The sequence below is a fragment of the Microtus ochrogaster genome, chromosome 18 (genome assembly GCF_000317375.1).
Source record: "Microtus ochrogaster isolate Prairie Vole_2 chromosome 18, MicOch1.0, whole genome shotgun sequence".
In the NCBI taxonomy this organism is placed as follows: domain Eukaryota; kingdom Metazoa; phylum Chordata; class Mammalia; order Rodentia; family Cricetidae; genus Microtus; species Microtus ochrogaster.
The window spans coordinates 11485633-11511954 of record NC_022020.1 but is presented as its reverse complement, the minus strand read 5'-3'; the positions used below and the strand labels follow the sequence as shown (position 1 = coordinate 11511954).

The window sequence follows — 26322 nt, the reverse complement described above, 5'->3', positions numbered from 1 at the left end:
TGGCTACCTTTACTAAGAGAATCATTTCGTCCTGGAATGCTGGCACATAAGTCCTGAAAGAATTTCCTAGAAATGTGCAGGGATTCTTTGACCTTTCCAAGAACTGGTTGGGATGTCCAAGGCCCCCCAGTAGGCAGGCAGGAGGGAGCTAGGAACTCCTAGGAACTCCACATAGGCATAGTGTTCTCCCACCCACCCATCCTAGGTGTGGTCCTGGGTGCCAGCAGCCTCCACAGAAAAAGCTGCTCTCCACCAACCCAGTCCCCAAACCCCCAGCCCTCCTGCTGCACCGACATGGCCTAGCCCAGCAACCACCTTCTCGTGGTTCCCCCACACAGGCCCACTGCCAGCTAGGCTCCACTGCTGGGAAGGCCCAACAACAGTCGACCCAGCCCTCCACCGAGGGACCCAGCCCTCCCGCCTCCTTGCCTCCCAGCCACCTTTCCTCCTATGGCATTGAACTCAGAGTCTCATAAATGATGTCCCACTGAACTATATTTCCAGCCCCTCCCATATATATTTGTTAAAAATAACTTGATTTTTAATTGTATTTTTTATTCTGCTGTTTTTGCATGTGTGTATGTGTTTAGTACACATATCATGACATTCATAAGGAGGTCAGAGGACAAGTTAGTAGAGTTATTCTTTCCACCTTTAAATGTATTCTGGGGAATAAACTCTGGTTGTCAGTTGTTGGTGGCTTTTTTTTTAACTTATAAACTGATAAACCAATCTCATCGAGCCCTTCTTTGTAATAACTTGATAATAAAGATTTGAAAATCTTAGTATGTTTGAAGCCAGTAGTCTAATTTTAGCTTAATTAACTCGTGATATGGACTTAAGATCTTTCTTGAATTTCTCAGTCCTGTGGTGGTAAATTTGAGAATGCTGAGTTTAATTATGTGGGTCCTTAACTGGCTGTACATTGAGTCATCAAAAGCTATTACAGATTTCTAGAGAGCATCCTTTATGTAAGACATCTAGGATTGGTACCTATACAAGCTTTGCAGGTGAATGAGAGAGAAAAAGGGAGGGAGGGAGGGAGGGAGAGAGAGAGAGAGAGAGAGAGAGAGAGAGAGAGAGAGAGAGAGAGAGAGGAGAGAATGTATGTGTGTGTACATCACAGTCCAGAATTGCTGGATTCCCCTGGAGCTTGAGTTACAGTTAGAGTTGGTTGTGAACTTCCTGACATGGGTACTAGGAATTGTACTGAGGGTTCTCTGTAAGAGCAGTACACACTCTTAACTGTTGAGCCATCTCTCTGGCTCCATAAACCTGAATTCTTAACCTCCATTGATAAGAACATTTATTTGTAATATGTTTTTGGCAGCAATTTGTCTGCAGTGATTAGAATTTGAAATACATGCATAATTTTCATTAATGTCTTATTTCTACTTCCAGAAATTTGTGTAATAAAAGTATTTAAATAATTATTGATTATTTAGTAATTTAATAATTATTTTTTATGACTGAGTGTGGTAGTACTCAAGAGACAAGATGCAGGATGACTGTGGGTTTAAGACCAGCTGGGACTGTCCAGAGTCCTAGATCAGCCATAAGTTACTTAGTCACTTCTTGTCTCAAGGAGAGCAGGAACTTACAATGGTAGAACACTTGACCTGGTTCAGTTCCTAGCAGTACATGCACATGCACACATAGAAATTATTCTTACTAAGTATCTTTTTTTGGTAGTAGCAAAGAAAAAACAATGTATGATTAACTGGTAACTATAAGTTAATGATGTTTTTACATATTGGAATATAGTGCTTATTTAAAAGAAATAAAAGAACTAACACTTGTTTATAAAAATGTATGTTTTTTATACATGTATGTTAGGCACATAAGCCCTCATATATGGAAAGAGAAACTGAGCAAACAGCATGATGTTTGCTTTTTTTTTTTTGTACAGTTAGTTAAAATAAAGAAATACATTTATATGGAAGAATGGAAGTATGGCTCTGGGGTTAAAAGCAACCTGAGTTTGGTTTCCAGCACCAATGTTGGGCAAATGATGCCTCTGCCTCCATTGCTGGCACTTGTGCACATAGCCACACACAGTCACACACACATACCCATATTTGTATTTTAATAATTTTTTTTACAAAAGCTTGTCCTGAAAATCTAAAAATGTAATCTCCTAAGATTATATAATTAATTGACTTGCATTCTCCCTAGAACCATTTGTTAATTATATACTCCTGTTAGTTCTTTCCACCAGCTTTTGAATATGAATTCTTAGAGCAGATATTTGAACATTTAGTTTTAGCTTAAAGTAATGATAACTGCTGTCTTCTGTGTGTGTTGTGCATGGTCTACTCAGATCTGCTGCTTCTCTAAAAAGATTGCTGCAAAGACAGTTTATAATAGTGGTTTGTTTGATGTAACTAATTTGTTGAAACAATTGTATTTAAAAGTCAATATTTCTGTTTTCAACTTTCCCTGGGGAAAATAATGGCAGCAGAACACATGGAAGGGCCTGGTAAGTTCAGCTTGAGGCTGAGGACCTGGAGAAAGTGTTGAAGGAAAAGTTGATTCTTAATCAGCAACCTTCATCATTTTCTCCCTAAACCCTGAAGTGTTGTTTACCAAGAGGGGATGCAGTGAGCATGAGTTGTTCCAGCTACTGGGCAGTCAGGGTCAGGCAAATGGGAGCTACTTGCATTTTCCTGATTTACAAAGACCTGTGAAAAACTCCTTGCTGCAGGGCTAGCCTTCTGAACTTTTTAATGAAAAGCAGGCATTGGCCCTTTAATATTACAGTAAAAATTGAGAATCCTTTAAATAAATGTTCTTTAAAGAGTGTAAAGTCATAAGTTAGCTTGCATAATAATCTACACATAATCTAATCTATATTCTTTGGGAAGGGGTGCACATTAAATATGCTATTAGTCACCAGGTAATAGCTAGGGCAAACTAGGTTTATAGAACTATTTTTCTGTGTTTTGTGTTTTTTAGTTGATCTTTAATTAGAATACCTGTATTCAGGTCTCAGTTTTACTGCTCAGAAGGAATTGAAGTTATTTAGAAATTCATTATACACTATACATCCTAATTGGCCATTTGGATTTATTGAAAGGAACAACCTTATTAGAAGTCTTTTAAAACAAAATATGTGCTATTTAGAGAAAGAATTGAGATTGGCTGACACTTTTATCTCTGCCCTTTTCTTCTCCAGGCTACGCTGACTGTGTTGTATACCAGGAGACAGAAGCTTTCTGAGCAGGTCCTTTGTGACACTAACTATCCTTCCCTTTGCACATTCACAGGATTCTGATCTCCGAAGTGCACTTCTTTTGGAGCAGGCTGCACATTGTTTCATAAACATGAAGAGCCCCATGGTTAGAAAATATGCTTTTCACATGATCCTGGCAGGCCATCGGTTTAGTAAAGCAGGGCAGGTGAGCATATTTCCTTTTAAGAGGTTGCTGCAGCTGGAAAGATGCAGCTTTTGCTGCTTTTTCAGATGACCTGAGTTGGGATCCCAGCACCCATGCTGAATAATTCACAGCTGCCTGTAACTCCAGCTGCAGAGGATCTGATCCTTTTTTGTGGAATACCAGGGTGCCTGCCCTCATCTGTGACCACAAACCCATATGTGCATACATAATTAAAAGTAAAAACCAATCTTTTTTAAAAGGTTATTTTTTCATTCTTTTTCATTTATTTATAAAGTGTATTCTGGTCAGTTTTGTTGTTTTTGAGACAGGCTCATACAGTGTAGCCCTGGCTGACCTCATACTCAGAGTTCTGCCTGTCTCGGCGTCCTAAGTACTGAGATTCTTGTCATATTTTTGTATGTTTATTTCTTTTTTTTGTGTGTGTGTGTATACCCATGTGTGGGCCTCATTCTCAGAGTTCTCCCTGTCTCTGCCTCCTAAGTGCTGAGATTCTTGTCATATTTTTGTATCTTTATTTATTTATTTATTTATTTATTTATTTTTTGTGTATACCCATGTGTGGAGTCATACAACTGGGTAGGCGTAGTTCTCATCCTTCTACAGTGTGAGCCCTCTGGGTTCAAATTCTAATTGTCAGGCTTGGTGGCAAATCTTTACCTTCTGATGATTCTTGTCTCCCCCCACTTGCCAGCCTTTTATATTCAATCCTAAAATTAAAATAAAGTCTGCTTTTAAATATTTTTTTGGTAAAGATGTGAGATTTGGGTTTAGACAGATGCAGGCTTAAATCTTGATGTTTTAAACAGCCTGATTTTGGTTATTTTTCTGTGCCTCAGTTTTGGTTTTTAATTTTTCATTTATTAGTGTGTGTGTGTGTGTGTGTGTGCTCACATGGTATTATATGCCTTTGGAGGTCATAGTACAATTCTTTGGAGTCAGTCTTCTCCTGTCACTTTGTGGAGTTTGGGGATTGAACTCAGACCATTAGGCCGGCATGCAAATGTCTCTATTCCTTGACCAGTCAATCTCACTGGCCCTCTGTCTTTTTTTTATTCAGTATAGAACCCAAACCTTGTGGAATGGTACCCTTATATTCGGGGTGGGTCTTCCCTCCCCAGTTAAAGCTTCCTGGAAACAACCTCACAAATACTCCCAAAGGTGTGTTTCCATGGTGATTTTAGATCCAATCAGGTTGACACTGATGACTATTATATATTACTTGTTTACAGAAAGAACTTGAAATAAATAAAGCAAAATTGAGCAGTGAACATTTTCCTCAGAAGTTAATCTCAGAGAAATAAGGGGTGGGTGTAAGAACATACCAAAACATATGCACACTCACACTGTGGATGGCTGAGGAAACCTGTGTTTCCACATAGAATTGTGTAATTGTGAGATCATCTTAATTGTTAGCTTTATTTTCTTTATCATATTCTCTGTAGTGGGTAAAAGGCAGCTACCTGTTTATACTTGTCTATGTCTGTTTATGTCTATTTTCTCCAGTTCAAGACAAATTTAAAATATAATACGTTTCATTTATTTTCTTAGAAAAAGCACGCTTTGCGCTGCTATTGTCAAGCCATGCAAGTTTACAAAGGAAAAGGCTGGTCTCTAGCAGAGGATCACATCAACTTCACCATTGGGCGCCAGTCCTATACTCTGAGGCAGCTGGACAATGCTGTGTCTGCTTTCAGGCACATTTTAATCAATGAGAGCAAACAGTCTGCTGCTCAGCAAGGGGCCTTTCTCAGAGAATATCTTTATGTTTACAAGGTAAGTGCTTCTTTTAGGAATAAACATTAAAACTTCTTAAATTATCATTTTCAGGAAAAAGCCTGTTTACCACTAGTCCCTAGAGTATAATTAAATGGTTTTATTGCAGCGTATGTAATTAGCTGTCATAAAAAATCATGAAAGGTTTCTTGGTTATAGCTCTGTACTGCATGGCCCTTACATAGTTTTTAAAAAAAGAATTTTATATTCCAGTAAATATGGTTTTGTGGCTTTTCTTTAAAAAAAAAAAGTTTATAATTAAGATAGTCCCCCTTTCCTTCTCCTTGAAGCCTCTTTTTTTAAATTTTTTTAATTTAACTTATCTACCTACCTACCTACCTACCTACCTACCTACCTACCTACCTACCTACCTGATGTGTTTGGTTGTTTTGCCTGCATGTCTGTCCTTTATATCTGTTCCTGATGCCTACAGAGGCCATAAGAAGTGTATGAATCCCCTGGGACAGGAGACTTAGATAGTTGTGAGTCACCATGTTGGTGCTGGGAATCAAACTCCGGTCCTCTGGAAGAGAAGTCAGTTCTCTTTTCTGCTGAGCTATCTATCTCTTCAGCACCCTCCCACCCCCTTCTTTTGAGATAGGTCTCACTCTTTAGCCAGGCTGGCCTCTGACTCTTCACCCTCCTACCTTAGCCTTACAAGCACTGTATTACAGGTGCACACCATCCACACATGGCTTTAATTTATAACTGTTTTTGAAATCTTTACAAGAAATGCTTTAAGATTTCTGGATCACTTTTTTGGTTTTGTTTTGTTTTGGGTTTTTTTTTTTTGAGCCAGGGTATCATAGCCCAGGCTGGTCTCTGGTCTAGAATTCTCTGGGTATCTGAGAATGGATTTGAACTTTTGATCCTCCAGCTTCTTTACTTCCCCAGTGCTGGATTGTGGCCATGTGCTAGGCCTATTTTACCATGTTTTTAAAGGATTGCAACAAAATAAACAAATTAATGGATTTAACAAAATAATGGATCCTCCTGCTATCCTTAGATGCATGTGCTCCTTTGTTTTCCTGATAAAATTTGAGGTGTGGATTTGTAGCAAGTGTTGTACTGTAATCTAGGTGGATAGAAACCACAGATCACTGTTGGATGGGAAATTTAGGATCTTTTTCTATCTTCCTCACAGAAAGTAACTACTCTCTTAGAGTCATTAATTTGACCAGTTAAAAATTGGGCAGATAGGATGCTATAATGACTCCACAAGAAGCAAAGGTTACACTAAAGTGCCATTTGAAAGTTTAACATGCAACTAAACAAAAAGCTTAACTAGTTAAGTACTCTTCAGGAAGTTTCTATCTTAAAACTTAATACTGCGAATTAAAACCAGGGCCCTGTGCCTGCTGGGTGAGCACTCCACCACTCACGGCCTTTTAGTTTTTGATCTGAGTTGCTCAGGCTAGCTTTATATTTGTTCTGAGGCCGAGGCTTCCGATTATCTGGAGTTAGTTATAGGTCTGTGCCATTGGTTCTGGCTAGGAAGGTTCTCTAGAAGTAGAGTAAATAATGTCTGAAGTTCTCAATTGTAATCTTTTATGACTCTGATGTAGCATATAAACTAGTATTCGTATGTCTAAATTTTCTTGCATAACATTTTCATACCTGTGCATTAAAAATTAGGAGACATGAAAAAATGTAGTTTTCTTAAAAACTATTTTTTTCCTTGTGTTGTGTTTCTCCCAGAATGTAAATCAGCTGTCACCAGATGGCCCTTTACCACAGCTTCCCTTACCATACATTAACAGTTCAGCAACACGGGTTTTCTTTGGCCATGACAGACGACCAGCAGATGGTTAGTAAACTCTCACTTGGCCTAGTTACTTAATGATTATTTCTTTGAAATGTTCTGTCACCAGTTAGAAATTGATACGCAGTTGGATATTTGAAAATAGCTTTATGCTGCTTCATATATTGTTCATTCGTTAAAGTATAATCACTACATTATTGCTTTTCTTTCCAGTCCAAAAACTAAAAATAATAAAGACCAAACAGTCTGGATTCCTTACAGAAGCTTTTCTCACTCAAGAAGTGCTCATCGGCCGGGCGGTGGTGGTGCACGCCTTTAATCCCAGCACTCGGGAGGTAGAGGCAGGTGGATCTCTGTGAGTTCGAGACCAGCCTGGTCTAAAAGCTAGTTCCAGGACAGACTCCAAAGCCACAGAGAAACCCTGTCTCGAAAAACAAAAAAAAAAAAAAAAAAAAAAAAAAAAAAAGTGCTCACCACTGTACCACCTTGGCAAGCATTTTAATACTATAAATACTCAATTTGGTGCATATAAACCACCTTTAATTACAGCATTTATTCCCTTGCTGTAGCTACTGATTTTAGTTTTTTGCTTATATAAAACCATATTGTGATAAACATGTATATATAACTTAGTTTTTAATTGATTCTTTTTTTTTTCTATCCTGATAAAAGGTTCCCAAGCTAGCTGGAACCAGTCTGGTCTTGAACTTGGAGTAAGCCTTCTGTCTCTGTTTCTTAAGTGTAGGTTATAGCTGTGCACCACCACAGTTTAGGTTCTTTAACTTTGTTATTATGAAAACATACATAGAAGCAGAGAACATGGTTTGCTTCTCTGCTTGTTTTTTTGTTTTGTTTTGTTTTGTTTGTTTTAATGTTTTTGAGACAGGGTTCCTGGAGTCCAGGCTACCCTCAGACTTACTTTGTACCTTAAGATGTCCTTGAGCCTATCCTTTGCCTCCTCCCAAGTACTGGGATTACAGTGTCACCATGCTTAATTTTATATTGTTCTGGGGACCAAATGTAGGGCTTTGAATATGCCAGGCAAATACCCTCTAACTAAGCTACACCACCACCCCTTTTAAATATACATAGGATCTTTTCCTCGGGTTTGAAGCCTGAAACAGCATTCACTATTTGTATTTCTCCTTCAAATCTAATTTTTTTTTTTTTTTAAATCAACTTTTGTAGCAAAAGTATTTTGATATATTTACATAAGAATATATGCTGCAGGGTCTGAATGAACTACTTCTACGTGTTTAACTTTGGATAATGGAACATAATGTTGAGTGGGAAAAAAATCATTTGTAGCTTGAATTTGAAATACAGAAACCAATTCCATACATTGTTTATGTGTATACTTCTGAAAGTTTATAAGAAAAATATGCAAACATGTCTGAAAGTGATAGCAGAGGTAATGGGGATGTTAGGATTGGAAGGAGTGCAGAAAGGGTATTGACTTGGGTGGTGATGTTCTTTTTGTAAACAATAAAATAAAGTCAACTCATGAGATGAAAGTTGACTTAAAATTTGTTGTAGGAGCTGCGGGCCTCTTTCCACAGCCTGGCTCCCTGCCGCCTGGCTAGCTTATACCCCAAAATAACAACACACAAATTGTATTCATTTAAACACTGCCTGGCCCATTAGCTCTAGCTTCTTACTGGCTAATTCTTACATCTTGATTACCCATTTCTATTAATGTGTGTGCACCAGTCTTACTGGGAAAGATTCAGCATGTCTGACCTGGCGGCTTGCTTCATTGCGTCTGCCCTGGCTACGAGCGGCATGGCGTCTTACCTCACTTCCTCCCAGCATTCTCTTCTGTTTACTCCACCCACCTATGTTCTAACCTATGAGGCCAAGCAGTTTCTTTATTAATTAACCAATGACCTTCCTCCATCAAAAACTTTTTAAGGTATGACTTTGACTTGATGGCTCAAGTGGTAATGGTACTTGCTTCAGTGCCTGCAGCCCTGAGTTCAGTCCCGGAGAGCCATGTGGTGGGAGGGGAGAACTGGTGCCTAAAAGTGTCCTCTGACCTCCACATTTGTGCCAAGTATGCATTCCCCATGTAAGTAAGTAAATAAATGTAATAAAAATTGTTAAGATACAAGCAATGGGACTGCAAAAATAGCTCAGTAGTTAAGAGCACTGGTTTCTCTTCCAGAGGACCTGAGTTCAAGTCCCAGAACCCACCTGGCAGTTTACAACCTTATGTAATTCCAGTTCTTGGGGTTCTAAAACCTTCTTACCTCCATGTGCCAGACACATAAGTGGTACACAGACGAACAAGCAGGCAAAGCACCATAGACATAAAATAAAAATATTCAGATTAAAAAACAAAAAGTTATGCAGTGGTAGCACATGCTAATTCTAGCTCTCTGGAGGCAGAGGTAGTTTACTGATTGAGCTCCAGGACAGCCAGTGCTGCACAGAGAAACCTTGTCTTGAAAAAGTCCATACCTTTAATCTCAGCACTTGGGAAGTGGAGGCAGGAAGATGTTTCACGTCATCTTTAAGTTACATAGCTTGTTCAAGGCTTGCCTGAGTTAGATATATATTAGATATATATTTTCATCTATAACCAATGTTTGATTTATTTTTCTGTATGTTGAAATATTTTATGTAGGGGTTGGAGAGATGGCTCAGAGGTTAAGAGCACTGACTGCTCTTCCAGAGGTCATGAGTTCAATTCCCAGCAACCACATGATGGTTCACAACCATCTGTGATGAGATCTGGTGCCCTCTTCTGGTGTGTTTGAAGCAGAGTGTTGTACACATAATAAATAAATAAATTTTTTTAAAAAAAGAAATATTTTATGTAAAAATTGTGGAGTTTAGGGAAAATAATACTTCAAAGCCAGGAAGAAAAAGATATCAGTATTAGATCAAAGTTATTGTTAGGTCAGGACTACTGAGTAGATATTTGTATATCAGAGAATTAGAAATTGGGCAAGAGTACATGTATATGTTGTGTGTATAATTATTTGGATACCTCTAGTTCTTATTTAAAGTGTTTTATATGAGGCACATGTTCATCATGTGTCTAAATGTGAAATTTGCTTTCTTATCCTTTTTTTCTTTTTAAAGGTGAAAAACAAGCAGCTACTCATATCAGTCTTGATCAAGAATATGACGCTGAATCATCCCAGCAGTGGCGAGAACTTGAGGAGCATGTTGTGGCTGTGGCTAATAAAGGGATAATTCCATCCAGTTTCTACCCCACGCAGTATTGTTTGAACAGTTACTCTGATAACTCCAGATTTCCACTTGCAGTTGTAGAAGGTGGTGTAATTGAACTTAAAAATGTTTTATGTGTATGAATGTTTTGCATGCATGTGTGTATACACACCTTATGTGTGCCTAGTGTTCCTGGGAGGTAGAAGAGGAGGATGAATCTCCTGGAATTGGAGTTAGAGATGAGCTGCCTTGTAGGTTTTATGCAAGACCAGCAAGTGATCTTAACTATTCTCCAGCCCAATATTTAAATGTCTATTCATGACTTTTTGTTCTGTTTGGAGCAAATTTCCGATAGTTTATGATCTGCCACATTACTGGACTCCATGGGCACAAAGATCACTTGGTATGTACTAAGCATTTGTAAGCAAGTGGTGAGGCTCTATTGTCCATGTATGTGGTGCTGGAGTACCAAGAGAGTGACATTAGGGACATCCAAGTCATTTCCGAACTGACTGAATATGGTGACAAAGACAGTCTAGGCAAAAAACACTGAAGGTCTGTCGAGAGACAGTGTCAGGTTTACAAAGTTATTAAATGTATACTTTTCTTTTGTAGAGCCAATTACAGTGGAAGTGGCTTTTAGAAACCCTTTAAAAGTTCCACTTTTGCTATCTGATTTGTCGTTGCTGTGGAAGTTTCAGCCTAAAGATGTCAATGGGAAAGACATTGAAAGAGTCAGAGAACGAGTAAGTTACTAACAGGCGTCTGTGATGTGCATGTCTCAGCTACAGCCCAACATTCTGCTGCTGTCTTACTCTTTTCTCCACTTGCATATAAAAACCACATGTAGTTGGGTGGTGGTGGCTCACGACTTTAATCCCAGCACTCAGGAAGCAGAGGCAGACAGATCTCCGTGAGTTCGAGGCTAGCCTGGTCTGCAAGAGCTAGGTCCAGGACAGGCTCCAAAGCTACAGAGAAACCCTGTCTGAAAATACCAAAAAAAAAGGGGGGGGGGGACAAAAAACCATTTGCTTACTCTTGAAATGCAAGAATATAGAAAAATAGGATCTTAAAACTATCTTCCTTTTATTTAGAAGTAACTACATTAACATTTTGTTGTTTATCTTTACATTGATTTTTAATTTTTATGTTTTTTTCATGTTTTACATTTCCTTCTACTGTTCATGTTGCTTTGCTTATTTATGTTGCTTGGTATGTGTTTTCTAGTGTTAATATGTTGAATACCTCCTCTTTATGTTAACTGTTATGGATGAACCATAGACTGAGGTCATTTACTAGTTGGTTCGAAGGTTTCCATGTTCACTATCACAGTAATTCTGTGGTGAATTTTTAAATTTAAACTGTGGTAGAATTTTGGGTAAAACCTATGACCATTTGTGTGTTAAGTAAGCCACACCCACATGTCCTATGGTATTTTTATGCAAAGCTTTTAAGTAATTATTTTGGCCTTTGTTAACTGTGAGCAGCTGAACTTCTCTTGGGGTCTTGTCCTCTTGATGCCTGCATCTTTGCATAGATCACTTTAGTTGAGTCAGGCTGAACAAAAAGTGGGGGTGGAAAACACATTTCACAGAGCTTACCCAGAGGCACTAGCTTCAGTTAATGTTAACTCTTTGTAAATTTGGCCAGTGAGATGTTAATGATTTGTTATTTTGTTCATTTGTATGTATATATTTTTTTAAAAACTATAATTTGTTCTTTAGGTTGCAGGTGAACCTGAAATGATTGGAACTGAAGTTATTTCAGAATTCTTAATTAACAGTGAAGAATCTAAAGTGGTAATTGTTTTAATTGTTTTTCTGTCTTTTGCCTTTCTAAGCTTGTAAACTGAAAAAAGAATGTAAAAGATCAGCCCAATTCCTTTAAATGTTACATATTTTAGCTTTTTTAAGTCTAAATTTTGAAATATTAGAGAACTGGAATTGCTCCAAAGAAATCAGTAGAAAAGTTTGTCTTTAAGTTTCCAGAGAAGCCAGGTACAAGGTTTTACTGCTTCTTAGGATTAGTATGGCAAATGTACAGGCACTTAGGTGCGCATATTTGTTTGGTTATTTATTGAGACAGGTCTCACTGTGTGCCCTGGCTGGCCTGCAGCTCATTCCCCTGAGCTCACAGAAATCGCCTGCCTCTTTCTCTCCGTCACCACACCCAGCCCAGAGTCGGTTTGTGGTTTTTGTTTTAAATTAAAAGTTTTTTTTTTTTAGGGCTGGGATGTTTTTAATGTGTGCAAAGCCAATATTACAAAAGAAATTGTATTTTTTGAGAATCAGGACATAATTTTTGATTTGTTTTTTTTTTTGTCTGACATGGTGGTGTATGACTTTATTCCCATCACTCAGAAAGCAGAGACAGGTAGATCTCTTTGAGTTTAAGGTCATCGTGGTCTACATAGCAAGTTCCAGACTAGCCAGAGCTACATAATGAGACCCTGTCTCAATAACAAAACCAAACAAAAGCCCAAAACAATTACTAAATTTACAGATCTTCTTTAAGGATGATGTTTTTCCATACTTAACCAGCAGGGGAGATCACCACGACTAAGAAAATGATTTCCCAGGGGCAAGCCTCTTTCATTGCACTTGGGATTTCCCCAATTGGGGGAAACTCCACTCCATACTTTGTGACATGTGGTGGACTGTATACATGCTTTTCCCTGAAGTAAAAATTAAAATTAAAAAAAAAAGAAAATTACTTTTCCTTAAGAAACATTGTCATTTTAAAAGTTTAGATCATGAGTTAATTCTGCAACATTCCAAAATTGAGGTACTGTGCTATTTAAGATCCTATGAAAACATAATAAGAATGACTTCAATATTTCCATAGGCAAGACTGAAGCTCTTTCCCCATCACATAGGGGAGCTGCACATTCTGGGAGTTGTGTATAATCTTGGCACTATTCAGGGCTCCGTGACAGTAGATGGCATTGGTGCTCTTCCTGGATGTCACACAGGTAAAGCTATAGCATCTATAAGCAGTTAGAAAAGTAACTCTTAAACCATCCCATAGAATACAATGAATGAGTAGAGTTTTTTCCTAAATAGGTCTAATGTGCCTTTCAAGCATATCTAGCCTTTTGACATTGCCCATGTTACATTGTCATCTAAAAAGTTCCTATTTGAGAACTGCAGTCAAATCACAAAAGAATGTTGCCAAGAAAAATCTCATAATATTTTAATGTGTTGGACTGCAAGTTGGACACGCTTGTCATATAATGACATCTAGATATGAATAAGCATATGTAATTTAGATTATTCTAACTTCTGGCATAGATTCAAAGGTAAGGGATTTTATTCCCTTGATTAAAATTTTTGTTATTGATCTCAATTTAGTAAATTGTGACTAAATATGTTACACTTGTTGAAATATCTGTTCCAATACAAAACAACCTTCATATATTTTGTTTTTAATATTTCCTTTCTATAAAACAACATACTAAAGCCAGTTTTCCTCAGTCTTTGGATATTAAATATTCAAAGCCACCTGTGGCAGTACATGTCAGTAATCCCAGCTACTTGGGAGGCTAAGACAGGAGAATTGCAAAAATAGCCTAAGCAGTTTAGCCAGACAATGTTTCAGAATAAAATTTGGGCTATTGGTGTAGCTTCCTAGTAGTACATCTGCCTAGCATGAAGTCCCAGGTTCAGTCTTCAGTACTACTGACAAAGAACAAAACAACAGGGGGAAAAAAATCACTTGAAATACTGTTTCTATACCCAAAAATAGCAGAGTTAGTTTTAAACTGAGATTCTTGGTGCTCTAAATAGTATTCTCTGCAGACTTTGATGAAAGCTAAAGATACATACATGTACTTTACATGGTTTGGTGGGTTTTGTTTGTTTGGTTTTTAAATAATTTGGAGAACTCTACAAGATCCTAATATTGCTTTATAATTGATGTATAGCTGGTTGTGTTTAGGTTGAAAAGATGCTAAGAAGGGAGTTGTAATAAACTGCTGTAGTTCCAGAACTTTATTTTTAGTAATGTGTCTTCCTAACAAATTAAAATTGACTGCTTTTCATGTGATGGGTGTGAATTTAGCATTCATAAAAGCTGATTATTAACAGTGATAGTCTCCTGGAACACTTGCTCTCCCTTGCCCTTGTAGTTAAGATTTTTCACTTGGACATAAGAGAAACTCAGACAGGATGAATCAGTGGAAACACAGAGATATAAATACTAATACACAAAGATTGAGTGTGTTCTTTTGCATTTTAGTGCTGTATTTCTGCTTACTGTTTGATAAATGTGAGGCATGGAATTTGTAAGTAGTCTTGCAAATTGATTATATTTTTAAAGCAGTGTGAGTATTAAGGATTTTGTTTTAACTTTGCTTTCTCACTGGTACTTAACTCTTAATCTAGTACCATGGAATTATGATAGCACATAAAATATATCTTACAGGTGCTAAAACAAGGTACATTAAAGATCATAATTTATGTTATGTGTGACATTGACTCTGAATTAACATTAAAATAAAACCCATCTTATTAAACATTAAACATTAAAATAAAACCCATGAAAACAGAATTTTCATGCCATTTTAGTATAGATACTTTTCATTCAGAATATTCCTAGAAATCTGGGTACAATAATTTGAGGGAATACTACATTATATATCTAATCTGGACCGATCACAGTGACCAAAGGCACTGAGTAGCCTTCAGGAAAGATGGAGTTATATGTCCATTCTAGCTCTTTTACACATGTGAGTACATGTTTTACTTGGTATTGAAGAGAGTGAAGAAGTTAAAACTATCTGTATTATAATTTTCATTGTTTAGCCTTTTGAGACAATGCAGTTAAGTATACATCTTCAAAATAGTGCTATTTTTGTATAAGTAAAAGTAAATAACCTATTTTATGATTTTCTTTAATATTTTCTCATAGCCCACATCAACACTGGGCCCAAGACAGTTGTTCTTGGATCTTTTTGGTGAATAAATACTGTTTTTAAAAGACTTCTATTCAATGATATGTAGCCTTTATACAATGTAAGTAAATACAGAACAAAAATGAAATATTGGATAGCATAGTATAGAAGAAACATGAAGTTAAATTGAAGTATACTTACTGTTGTAATTACATGTGTTACTCAGCAATTACCTGGAATTTTTCTAGCATTTATGGAAATTTATAGTATTCATAGAATTCAAGTTAAATCATCAAACCTATCATTTTAGAGTATTGATTTTTTTAATTTCAGGGAAACATTCTTTGAGTATGTCAGTCCGAGGGAGACAGGATTTAGAAATTCAAGGCCCACGACTTAACAACACAAAGGAAGAGAAGACATCTGTCAAGTACGGCCCTGACCGACGTTTAGACCCTATAGTCACCGAGGAGATGCCGCTGCTGGAGGTATCGCACTTCTTCCCATGTCATGGCCATGACGATTTACAGAGCCAGATGATGTTTCAAAGAAGTTAACTTTAGGTTGAGGTTATTGATAGTACATTGAATTGTACTTTTTGTTTTTGTTTTGTTTGTTTTAAAGCAGGGTCTCTCTATGTAGTCCTGACTGGCCTTGAACTCCTTAAACTTGCAGAGATCTGCCTCCTGAGTACTGGAATTTAAACCGCACTTTTAAACCATTGTTAGCTAAATAGTTCTCATTGACAGAGGTCAGCTATGAGCAAATTGACCTTGCCACCACAGCCATGCTATAAGATACAATCAACATACTAGTAGACACTGGGGGATATTTGTAACTCAGCACCTTGGTTATTGAACTCGATAACCCTTTTGCAACTTACAAAAATAATATGTGAGTGAATGCTCTTAGATAGTCTAAGCAGTATACAACTATGTGGGGATGAATGCACCTGGAAAGTAACCCAGACGCAGACAACATGACCTTATGACATTATGTCTGTGTGTATATATGTGAGTGGAGCTGTATGCTATGCCACTAGTAAGGAGACCATGCGAAAAGGTGTTGATGAAGGAGAGAAAAGTAGTAGGATGTGACATGTAAACAGAAAGGCTATGTGGGGGCATGGAGGAGTACAGGTTTATAAGTACCTTAATGAAATTTAAAGCTGTGTTTCTAGTTTCCCTGGTAGGTATGACCACCTTTCTCCAAAAGATGCTTGCAATGTGATCCCAAATGGTATTTATGTTTCTAGACCTTGTGATCCTTATAAATAGCATCATGTCACATGGTTGGGTAGCAGTAGTGTTGTGTATTAAGATGAAACCATTGTTGAGTTGCATGTATTCTGCTCAGATCTAATACATTTAAAGGTAAAGGGGCAAGTCTAATGGTGGGGGGAGGATACGGGCCCAAATACTGCTTTCTTGATAAATACTTTATGCATGTTTTAACTTTATTTGGTATCTTTGTCTATGTTGAGGATTTTTACTTATCTAAAATCATATTTAACTTTTTTATTTGTTGATTTCTGTATTCTGTACTCTTTTAATCAAAACTTTTCAATTAAGTTAAATTTTATTGGTTAATTGTGGTGCTGGGGTTAAATCCAGGGCCTCAGATGTGCTAGACACACATTCTGCCATTGAACCAGCTGTCTTATTTACTAATGTTTGTATGCTCTAAAATTTTTATTCTTTCTGTTTATTTTTGGTTTTTCTTCACATTATTTATTTTCCATGAGTGTCCTAGAGTACGCTTGTGAGGTCAGAAGACAGTTGTTTTTCTCCTGCTGTTTGAGGGTAGAATTTCAGCCAATACCTTCACCTATTGAATGTCTCGCAGTTGTTTGTGGAGTCTGTAGCCCAGGTTGTCCTGGGACTGCTAGTCTTCCCACCTTTGTCTATCCAGTGCCTGGGCACCCTGCCTGTCGTATTTGTGTTTTAAATTGAAGTAGTGTGTTCTCCTGAATGTCAGAGGAGTAAGAACAAAGTTTGTTTCTAGTCCTAGTGCTTTTAGTATGGTACAGGGTACTCATTATGTCATCTGTTTACTGATATTCTGAAAATATTCATACTTTTTCCCCCTCAAAGTTTTTGTTATTTGTTTGTTGAGATATAGGGTCTTACTATATTAGCCATGGCTAGCCTGGAACTTGATATTTAGACCAGACTGGCCTGAGATCAGCTTACTTCTGCCATTTGAGTGTTGGGACTAAAGACATGGGCCACCACATGTGGTTGTTTATTTGTCATTGTGTGCTACCTCTTTGATTCTGTGGTATTTCCTTATTTTGGTGTTTGTCATATCTTTAACATGGCAATCCCAGTCTCCTAATTTCCTACTTGCCTATCAGCTTTAAGTTTGTACAATGATAATTCATTGCCATTGCATAGTTGTAGTTAAGATTAGCTAGGAATGAATTAAGACAGATTGAGTTTAAATGCCATGTTAAGTATGCTCTCTTTTATAGCTTAAAGTCATAGACGTTTATCTGGAATTCTATAGGTAACAGTTTATGAGGGCTTCCTTTCAGAAGCAGATATTCTAATCACTATAGTAAATTTTTAAAATAAATTAGTAAAGGTCACGAAAACACACTTAATTCTATTAGTTTGCAAGGTTTTTTTTATAAAACCAAATAATTGATATGTTCCTTAGTTATTAAAGCTTTTAATAGTATAACTAGCTGGGGGATAGTGGTGGCGCATGCCTTTAATCCTAGCACTCAGAATGCTAGGTCAGCCGGGTCTGCAGAGTGAGTTGTAGGACAGCCAGGTCTGCACAGAGAAACCCTGTCTGGAAAAACTAAAGGGGGAAAAAGTATAACTTTTTTGTATCTCTTTAACTTAATAATTTTACCTTTTTTTGTTGAGAACTTTATACATGAACCCTGTCACTCTCATTGCCCCTAACTACTCTAACTCCTATGTTCTCCCTCCCAAATCTGTGATCTCCTTTTTATTGTTGTGTGAGTGTGCATGTGCGTGTGTGTGTGTATGTGTGTAAACCTTCTGAGTTTATTCAGTTTTGCACGGGTGTGCATGTGTCCAGGGCTAACTACTTGGGCTTGGATGACCTATGTGTGAGCTCATTCCTTTGGTCTCCTTTATTGTCAGCCATTGACATCTGCAGCTCTTCATCTGGGGTGTGATCATGTGGGATTTCCTGTCAGTGTTTTCATATTAACTGGTGCTGTCATTATGCTGGTCTTGTTCAGGCAACCATATTGTTTGCGGGCATGGGTGCAACTTCTGTTATATATAGAAAACGTCAATAGCAAATACCCTCGTCTTTGGCTCTTACAGTCTTCCTACCCCTTCTTCCTTGGTGTTTCCTAAGCTTTATATGTAGGTGTTGCAAGTCGTGTTCTCAGATGACACACAGTTAAAGATAGAGCTTTATTCTGAGTCCCAGTTCTAAGTGTCTAACCTTAGAAAACCTCCTAACTCACTACGTGAACCAGGTACTGTCATTTGCTTAAACTTTGTGGAACTTAGTGGCTTTTAAATTCACACCCATCCTGTATTTGGAACTGCTCATGTTTGTTCTTGTGTGGCAGTTTGAACGTCATGCATCTGAGCAGGGTGTTTGGAAGGAGGCGGCTTCTTACTCTATGTAGAAGCAACTAGCTTTTTGGCTGACCAAACAAAAAGTCTTGTAAAGAATGAACATTTGTATGTATTTGGTATTGAGATTAGGACCAGAGATCTTGTGTGTGAATGCTGGGGTGTGTTTTCAAGAGTTTCATTTTTGTTAATCTCAGGGGAGTCATTAAGTTTCTAGTTTTGGTTTCTTAGCATTTGAGTAGTCTGATTTATGCCTAGCTTTTATTCACAATTTGAAAAAGCCTCCATTTCTCAGTTTGGGTTTTGCCCCTTTGAGTTACTAGAAGCCTAGGGTTATATGGAGCTTTTGGATTTTAAAGTTGTGAATATGGAATCATGGGCCTCTGTGTTCTCCCGTGAGAGCCATGGGTAGTTACTGATACAGTTAGCTACTTTTAAACTTGACAGTAATAACAGTTATAGGACTAATCTTTGTCTAATTTTTACAGCCATTTAAAATAGCCTTTAACTTGTCCATAATCTACATAGTCATGCAAGTTTGACAAATTAGTCATATTGTTCTTGTATTTTAAATTCAGAATTTAAAATTTGTGTGGCAAAATAACCTTAGATGCTTGATTTAAAGGTAGAGCTATGAAATAACTTGTTCTTTTAGAAAACAGTCTCAGCGTTGCTCATTAGAGGCTCAGAATTTTAACAGTATAATAATATTTTTTCCCTCCAATGCAGGTGTTCTTTATACATTTTCCTACAGGGCTCCTCTGTGGAGAAATCCGAAAAGCATATGTAGAATTTGTCAATGTCAGCAAATGTCCTCTGACTGGACTGAAGGTTGTGTCTAAACGGCCAGAGTTCTTCACTTTTGGTGTCAACACTGCTGCTCTAACACCACTGAGCCCCTCGACGTCGGAAAACTGCAGTGCTTACAAGACGGTGGTTACAGGCGCTCCCTCTGCGGGCACGGCACTTGTGTCATCAGCGTCGTCCGTAGACTTTGGGACCAGCACAGGACAGCAGCTGGAGGCCATTCCTGTCCCCCTTCCCGACTCTGTGCTGCTCCCTGGAGCTTCTGTCCAGCTGCCAATGTGGCTTCGTGGGCCAGACGAAGAGGGTGTCCATGAGATTAACTTTTTATTTTACTATGAAAGTGTTAAAAAGCAGCCTAAAAGACGGTGGGTGATTTAAAACTTTTAAACTGTAAAATCTGTACTTAGTATGGTTACATATTTGAATAAATAGTTGGTACTTGTTAATATATTGTACATCATTGTTTACTAAAGGTCACCATTTTCCTGGCAGGGTGGTGCATGCGTTTAATCACAGTGCTGGGAGGAAGAGGCAGGTGGATCTCTTGAGTTCAAGGCTAGCTTGGTCTACAGAGCAAGTTCCTGGATGACCAGGGCTACACAGAGAAACTCTGTCTTGAAAAACAAACAAAATATCATCTTTCAAATTGTACACGATGTTTATATTTAAACTTGTTATAACTATAACTTAATTCTAGTTAGCTAAGAATGGAAAGAAATTTAACTACATAAAGTTCTGTTTTTTTAAGTAGAAAATGGAAAAAAACTTCAACATTTTTAGTTGTTTTAAGTCTATAAACTTTCTCATTCTTTGCTAGATTTAAATACTGTATCATTTGTATATCAAGCCCCTCCCATACAGCTTCCTTTTGTAAGAATATAATTTTGGTATGTATGAGAAATGTGTGTGCAGTGGTGTTTTGCAGTGGATAATCATTTAAGATCTCCAGCCTCCCTGTTCTGTACAATCTCAAGCCTACCTACATGTTGCACAGCAGAATTCGAATACTAGTATCACCTTTATAAAATTAACATTTGTTTTATTCTGTAGAATATCTAAATGTCATGGGAAACAGTATAAGGGCAAAAATAGAAAAGTGTTGGTACAATTTGGGCTCTTAGTAATGTAGATACTCCTTAAGAGGATGGACAGTGCACTCTGGCCAGGGAAGCATTAGTGATGAGGTAGTGAGATGGGCTTCAGAGGACAGGAGAGATTTCAGGACATGGATTCAAGTGGATAGGAGTCAGCCACTCCAGCGAGTAGCTTCATCTACAAATATCGGTTTACCAGTTAGAGAAGAATAAGAACTGGATGTTTTGCCACGGTACAAGCTGTAGGAAAAAAGTCGAGTAGGGTTTGGTGTGGTAGCACATGCCTATAATCAGGGAGGTGAAGGCAAGATCAGGAATATAAGGCTACCCTGAAGCAACACAGACTTTGACTTAAAAAATTAAAATTACATTTGAAATATCAAGTTAAAAGTTTTGGTTTCGGGCCTGGAAGTACATGCCTCAGAGGTTAAGAGTTCCTGGTGTTCTTCCAGAGGATCCATGTTTGGTACCCAGCATTCATACTGGGTGTCTCACAACTGCTTGCAATCCAGTTCTAGGTGATCTGGTGCCTTCTTCTGGTCTCTTTGGATACCCAGCATATGTGGCATGCACACACATTAAGAAAAAATTGAATTGTGGTTTTGTTGGTAGTTTTAATTTTGAGACCTAATTATTTGAGACAGGATCTCATTATGTAGCCTTGGCTAGCCTGAAACTCACTATAGACCATGTTGGCCTCAAACTCACAGAGATTATTCTACCTCTGCAACCTGAGTGCTGGGATTAAAGGCTTGCACACCCATACTTTTGGGAGCATCTTTGGGACCACTTTTAAGAGAGAAGATGTATTTGTTGCTATGTGAAGGTTATTTTCACTATGACGTAGTTTGATGAGCAGGAGAAAAGCCTAGATAGAGCCAGGATTACTGTTAGTTTGCTTCAAATTGAGAAGAAACAACTGAACTAAACGTAGTCTAACTATAATTTTACCTTATTGTATTCTTTGTTTTCTGGTTATAGGCAATCCTGGAAGTTACTATGTTTCTGGTTTTTATTTAGAATTAGAGATTTGTAATGTAGGGAGAGACCCTTAGATTCAGTTTGCATGTGTTTTTAATTTTCAGGCACAGAATTTTAAGACACACTGCAGTTATTTGTACTAGCCGGTCTTTGAACGTGCGAGCAACTGTCTGTAGAAGTAATTCACTTGAAGATGAAGAAGGCAGGGGAGGCAATATGCTAGTCTTTGTGGATGTGGAAAATACCAATACTGTAAGTTATTTTAAACCTAATTTTTATTTTAAAGTCTGTTGAGAAATGTTTGTTTTTGGTAAATATTTTTTCTCTATAATTTAGCATAAGTAAGAATTTAAAACTATTCACATGAGCTAGTATGAAAATCTGATTATCAGATCCTTTCACAAAAATCAAAGCCAGCGGAGAATATTAAGAATTAATTAGTTTTAGCCGGGCGGTGGTGGCGCACGCCTTTAATCCCAGCACTCGGGAGGCAGAGGCAGGCGGATCTCTGTGAGTTCGAGACCAGCCTGGTCTACAGAGCTAGTTCCAGGACAGGCTCCAAAACCACAGAGAAACCCTGTCTCGAAAAACCAAAAAAAAAACAACAAAAAAAAAGAATTAATTAGTTTTGTAATACTTTTAGTTTCATAAATCTGTGTAACCACTTTCTAGGAAACAGTGGGGTTTATTGTGCTAAAATGTTGGTAATTTTCACAAGACTCTGTTCATTATTTGAGTAGAAAATGTTGGTAATTTCTAATGTCAGATTAGCTCTCATTTAGGAAAAAAATTATATACAATTTAAGTCACACACTAGTTTGAGATTTTTTGTTGTTTCTTGTCTCCTTCCCTCCCTCCCTTTCTCCTTCCTTCCCTCTCTTTCTCTCTCCTTTCATCCTTCCATAGTGACTCACTGTATGTTAGTCTAGGTAACTTCGAATTTGTCAGCCTCCTGGTTGCCAGGATTATAGGCATGTGGCAGGTGTTACTGTGTCCAGCTAATTGTTTGTTTTTTACTTTTTACCTTATTGAAAATGAGATATTTCTGGAGAAAACTCAGAAGAAATAAAAGTGTCTTTTTTTTTTTTTTTTGAGCGTGAGAGAGATCTGGTCTTACTTTGAATTTCTAAGCCCATGTTTCTACCTCCTGAGCACTGAGATTATAGCCCTAAGATGTGACTTACAGAATGCTAGGGCTTGGAAGGGCTTCATGAATGCTAGGCCAACTGAACTGTCACCCTAGCTCAGAAAGTGTCATATTTTAGTTAAAACTCCACAACTGATTTATACTTTCTCTTTGGAGTCAGAGTCTCATTCTGTAACCTCTGGAAGTCTGAAACTGAAAATGTTGCCCATAAACAGTGGTCCTTTTGCTCCAGCCTCCCAAGAGCTGGTATTGAAAGTGAACTGCCATACCTGGCTTATGAATAATTTTGATTATTAAATTCTACTAGAAATAGTAGATCCTAATTACCTTATGTATGGATAACTATGAATATATAATATACAAATATATTTCATTGTTGCTTTCTCTAAAGTGTTGGAGAGGATTTAAATAACTTTCTGGGATACGTATTGTTGAATTATTTCAAATACATATTACATTTACTGTTTTATTTCTGAAGATTTGTTTTTATTTTATACACATGAATGTTTTGCCTGCTTACATGTAACTGTATGTGTGTCTGGTGCCCATGGAGGCCAGAAGTAAGGGCTGAATTCTCTGGAAATGAAGTTATAGATTATTGTAAGCTGCCATTTGGGTGCTGAGAGTTGAATCTAGGTCCTCTAGAAACTCAGCAAGTGTTCTTAACTGTTGAGCCATCTCTCTAGCCCTCCTCCTTATTTTATTTATTTTCCTCTACTGGGAATTAAATGGGGCCTTGTACCTGAGGCAAGTGCTCTACCATTGAGCTTCATCCCTATCCTCTACTTACTTTTGCTTGATTTGAGTAGGATCTGATTTTGTCCTCAAGTTTATTAATTCAGTGCTTTTAGCCTCAAGTGACTTTTTTGTGTCTTTGACAGAGTGAAGCAGGGGTTAAAGAGTTCCACATGGTGCAGGTGTCAAGCAGTAGCAAACACTGGCAGCTGCACAAATCTGTGAACATCTCTGAAAACAAAGGTCTGTACCCTTAGTCTTACACTGATTATTATTTGGAGGCTTGTGTTAGTCACTTGTGGTGGTGGTGGTGGTAACCAAATATATAAAGATGCAAGCAACTTAATGGAGGAAGGGTTTGTTTTGGCTACAGTGTGAAGGCATACAGTCCATCCTTTCAGGGAATCCGTTGGGGTAGGAGCATGACGTGCCTGGTCACACTGCATCTTTGTCAGGAAGCAGAGAGAGTAGGTAGGAGGTGGGGCTAGGAATAAGACCTGAGTGGCCTTCCACCAGCAAGGCACCACTAGCTGTGGACCACTTATTTAAATACACTAGCGATAGGGACGTTTTGCATTTGAAGAATAGGAATTAGCTAAACATATGGAAAAATCTGTATGTTCAGAGTGCTTGGCATATTCGTGTTTACTGGAGAAAAAATGGTTGTGACTTTAGTGTAAATTATGCTGCTAACTCATGTAGACTTTAGTAGCCAGTAAAATAAATCAGCATTTATTTCTTTTTACTTATTTTTATCTGTGTGACATGTGGAGGTCAAAGGACAACTTGGAGGAGTCAGTTCTCTCCTTCTTCCATGTAGATCCCAGTATTAAACTCAGGTCATCAGACTTGGTAGAAACCACCTTTACCTGTTAACCATCTTTCTGGCCCTATAAGAACATTTTAAAGCCAGATAAAGTGGTAGGAAATACACTATATCAGAAATTTTTATAAGTCATAAATATGGAGAAGCACTAAAAAGAAATGATTGAAAAATACTAAAAGGGCATGATCAAGTGTAAGACCGTGGGGTGCCTAGTATCCTGAAGTTCTAACCTTCCCAACTTAGTGTTTAAGACGTCAGATGTCAATTACACACACACACAATAATAGTCACATATGCTTGTGTATCTTAAGAGTCTGAATTTTAAGCTTTTCAGGTGGTTAATAAATATTCATTTTGTTGAAAAGAGAATAGTTTTTTTGTTTTTTGGAGACAAGGCTGTCCTAGAATTTATTGTGTAGGCCAGGCTGGCCTCAAACTCAAGAGATTTGTGTGCATTGCCACACTCAACCAAATGAAATCTTTTTTATAATTATAAGTTGCTTTCTGTTTTGATGAAGGAAGTTTGAATAATGAATTGGGCTTTGCACATGTTATAACTTGAGAAACATTTTTATTTCTAGATGCCAAACTTGCCAGTAGGGAGAAGGGAAAGTTTTGCTTCAAGGCAGTAAGATGTAAACAAAAAGAAGGTAAATTTGTTTTACTTTGATAGTTTATTAATTGTCTATTTTATATGTTATAGCAGTAACATGATTAGTTTGTTTTCCTTTTTTTTTAGCTGCTGTACAGTCCTCCGAAAAATACACTTTTGCGGATATCATCTTTGGAAATGAACAGGTATGCAGTGATGCGCAGTAGTATTTGATGTAATTGTCTATTCTGAAAAAAACTGTAGCATCACTAATAATCATCTTTGAATAGTGAGCATCTGAACTTTATATACTTTTACAGCCCACCTTTAATCCAAGTGTGCCGTATGGACTATACCACTTTAATTATATAAAATTAACTTTTGGAAATACCCAGTCATGGAAACACAGTGCTTAGGATTTTAGAAAAGCCAGAATTACTTGAGGAAACGTTTCTGTTTAGAAAAAGTAACCATAGTAAGCCACATTTTTTTTTTTTTTATAAGTGGCCCCTCTGTTTTCTAAGTCTACTTAAAAGTCTTTTCTCATGTTGTCATCTTCAAATCTGGGCATATCACATAGTTCTGAGACCTAGAAACATTGGGTAGGTACTTAGGCTGTCTTAGAATTAGAAAGGTTTTTGTAAACACTTGATCATAATATACATGAGTCATCTAGAGCAAGTTTTCAAATGTTAAGAAGTGTGTATTGGGGATCTTATTAAGATGCCAGTTCTGGGGTCTGGAGAGGTGGCTCAGAGGTTAAGAGCACTGGCTGCTCTTCCAGAGGTCCTGAGTTCTATTCCCAGCAACCGCATTGTGGCTCACAACCATCTGTAATGAAATCTGGTACCCTCTTCTGGCCTGCAGGCAGAACACTGTATACATAATAATTTAAAGATAAAAAGATGCAGTTCTGAAGTGTCAGGACTGTGGTGGAAACCTAGGTTTTGCGTGGTTGTCAGTTTCTAGGTAGTCCCGCAGACCTTAGTAGCTCAATCTTTAGACCTTGGCTTTGAGGTCCAGGTATAGAGAATTTTCTTAGAATAAAGGCTTTTCGTCCCACTTCTGAAGCCTCATTGTGATCTGCAATAGAGTTTGGGAATATGATTTTTAAAAATTGTTTTGAAGACAGGGTATCATGTAGTCCATCCTGGCCTCAAACTCCATATATAGCCAAGAATAACCTTGAACTACTCCTCTTCCTGTCTCCATATCCTGAGTCCTGGGATTACAGGCTTATGTCATCATACCTGGTGGTCTTAAAGGTGTATGGCACGGTGTCTGGTGGGATTGCAGCCCTATGGGAGCATATCTGCTAGACCATTTCTGGTGGGATTGCAGTTATAGCACCATGTCACCATGTCTGGCTTTCCTTGTGAAGCTGGAGGTTGAACCTGTAGTAATAGGTGCGGCGGGGCTGTGTCCCCAGAACCCCGGCCGCCTCCGGCTTATGCCCCGAAATAATTACATGGACACTGTATTCTTTTAATCACTGCTTGGCTCTTTAGCTCTAGCCCTTTTCTTGGCTAACTCTCGCACCTGGACTAACCCATTTCCAATCATATGTGTC

At 37.8% G+C, this 26322-nt stretch overlaps 1 protein-coding gene and 1 pseudogene across 2 annotated transcripts in view; both read left to right on the top strand.

Annotated features, from left to right (window-relative positions):
• The window catches only part of Trappc8 (trafficking protein particle complex 8), an 85003-nt gene that overhangs the window by 43321 nt on the left and 15360 nt on the right, over positions 1-26322 (top strand). For both annotated transcript variants that reach the window (XM_005355807.2, XM_005355808.2), the window contains exons 12-24: positions 3267-3398; positions 4947-5171; positions 6870-6978; positions 10021-10215; positions 10726-10856; positions 11835-11909; positions 12955-13081; positions 15335-15489; positions 19300-19742; positions 21557-21704; positions 23481-23577; positions 24742-24810; positions 24900-24958. In XM_005355807.2, coding sequence (XP_005355864.1) covers positions 3267-3398; positions 4947-5171; positions 6870-6978; positions 10021-10215; positions 10726-10856; positions 11835-11909; positions 12955-13081; positions 15335-15489; positions 19300-19742; positions 21557-21704; positions 23481-23577; positions 24742-24810; positions 24900-24958 — 1965 coding nt within the window. The remainder of the gene's footprint in view (positions 1-3266; positions 3399-4946; positions 5172-6869; positions 6979-10020; positions 10216-10725; positions 10857-11834; positions 11910-12954; positions 13082-15334; positions 15490-19299; positions 19743-21556; positions 21705-23480; positions 23578-24741; positions 24811-24899; positions 24959-26322) is intronic.
• LOC113457108 lies at positions 12639-12787 on the top strand (annotated as a pseudogene).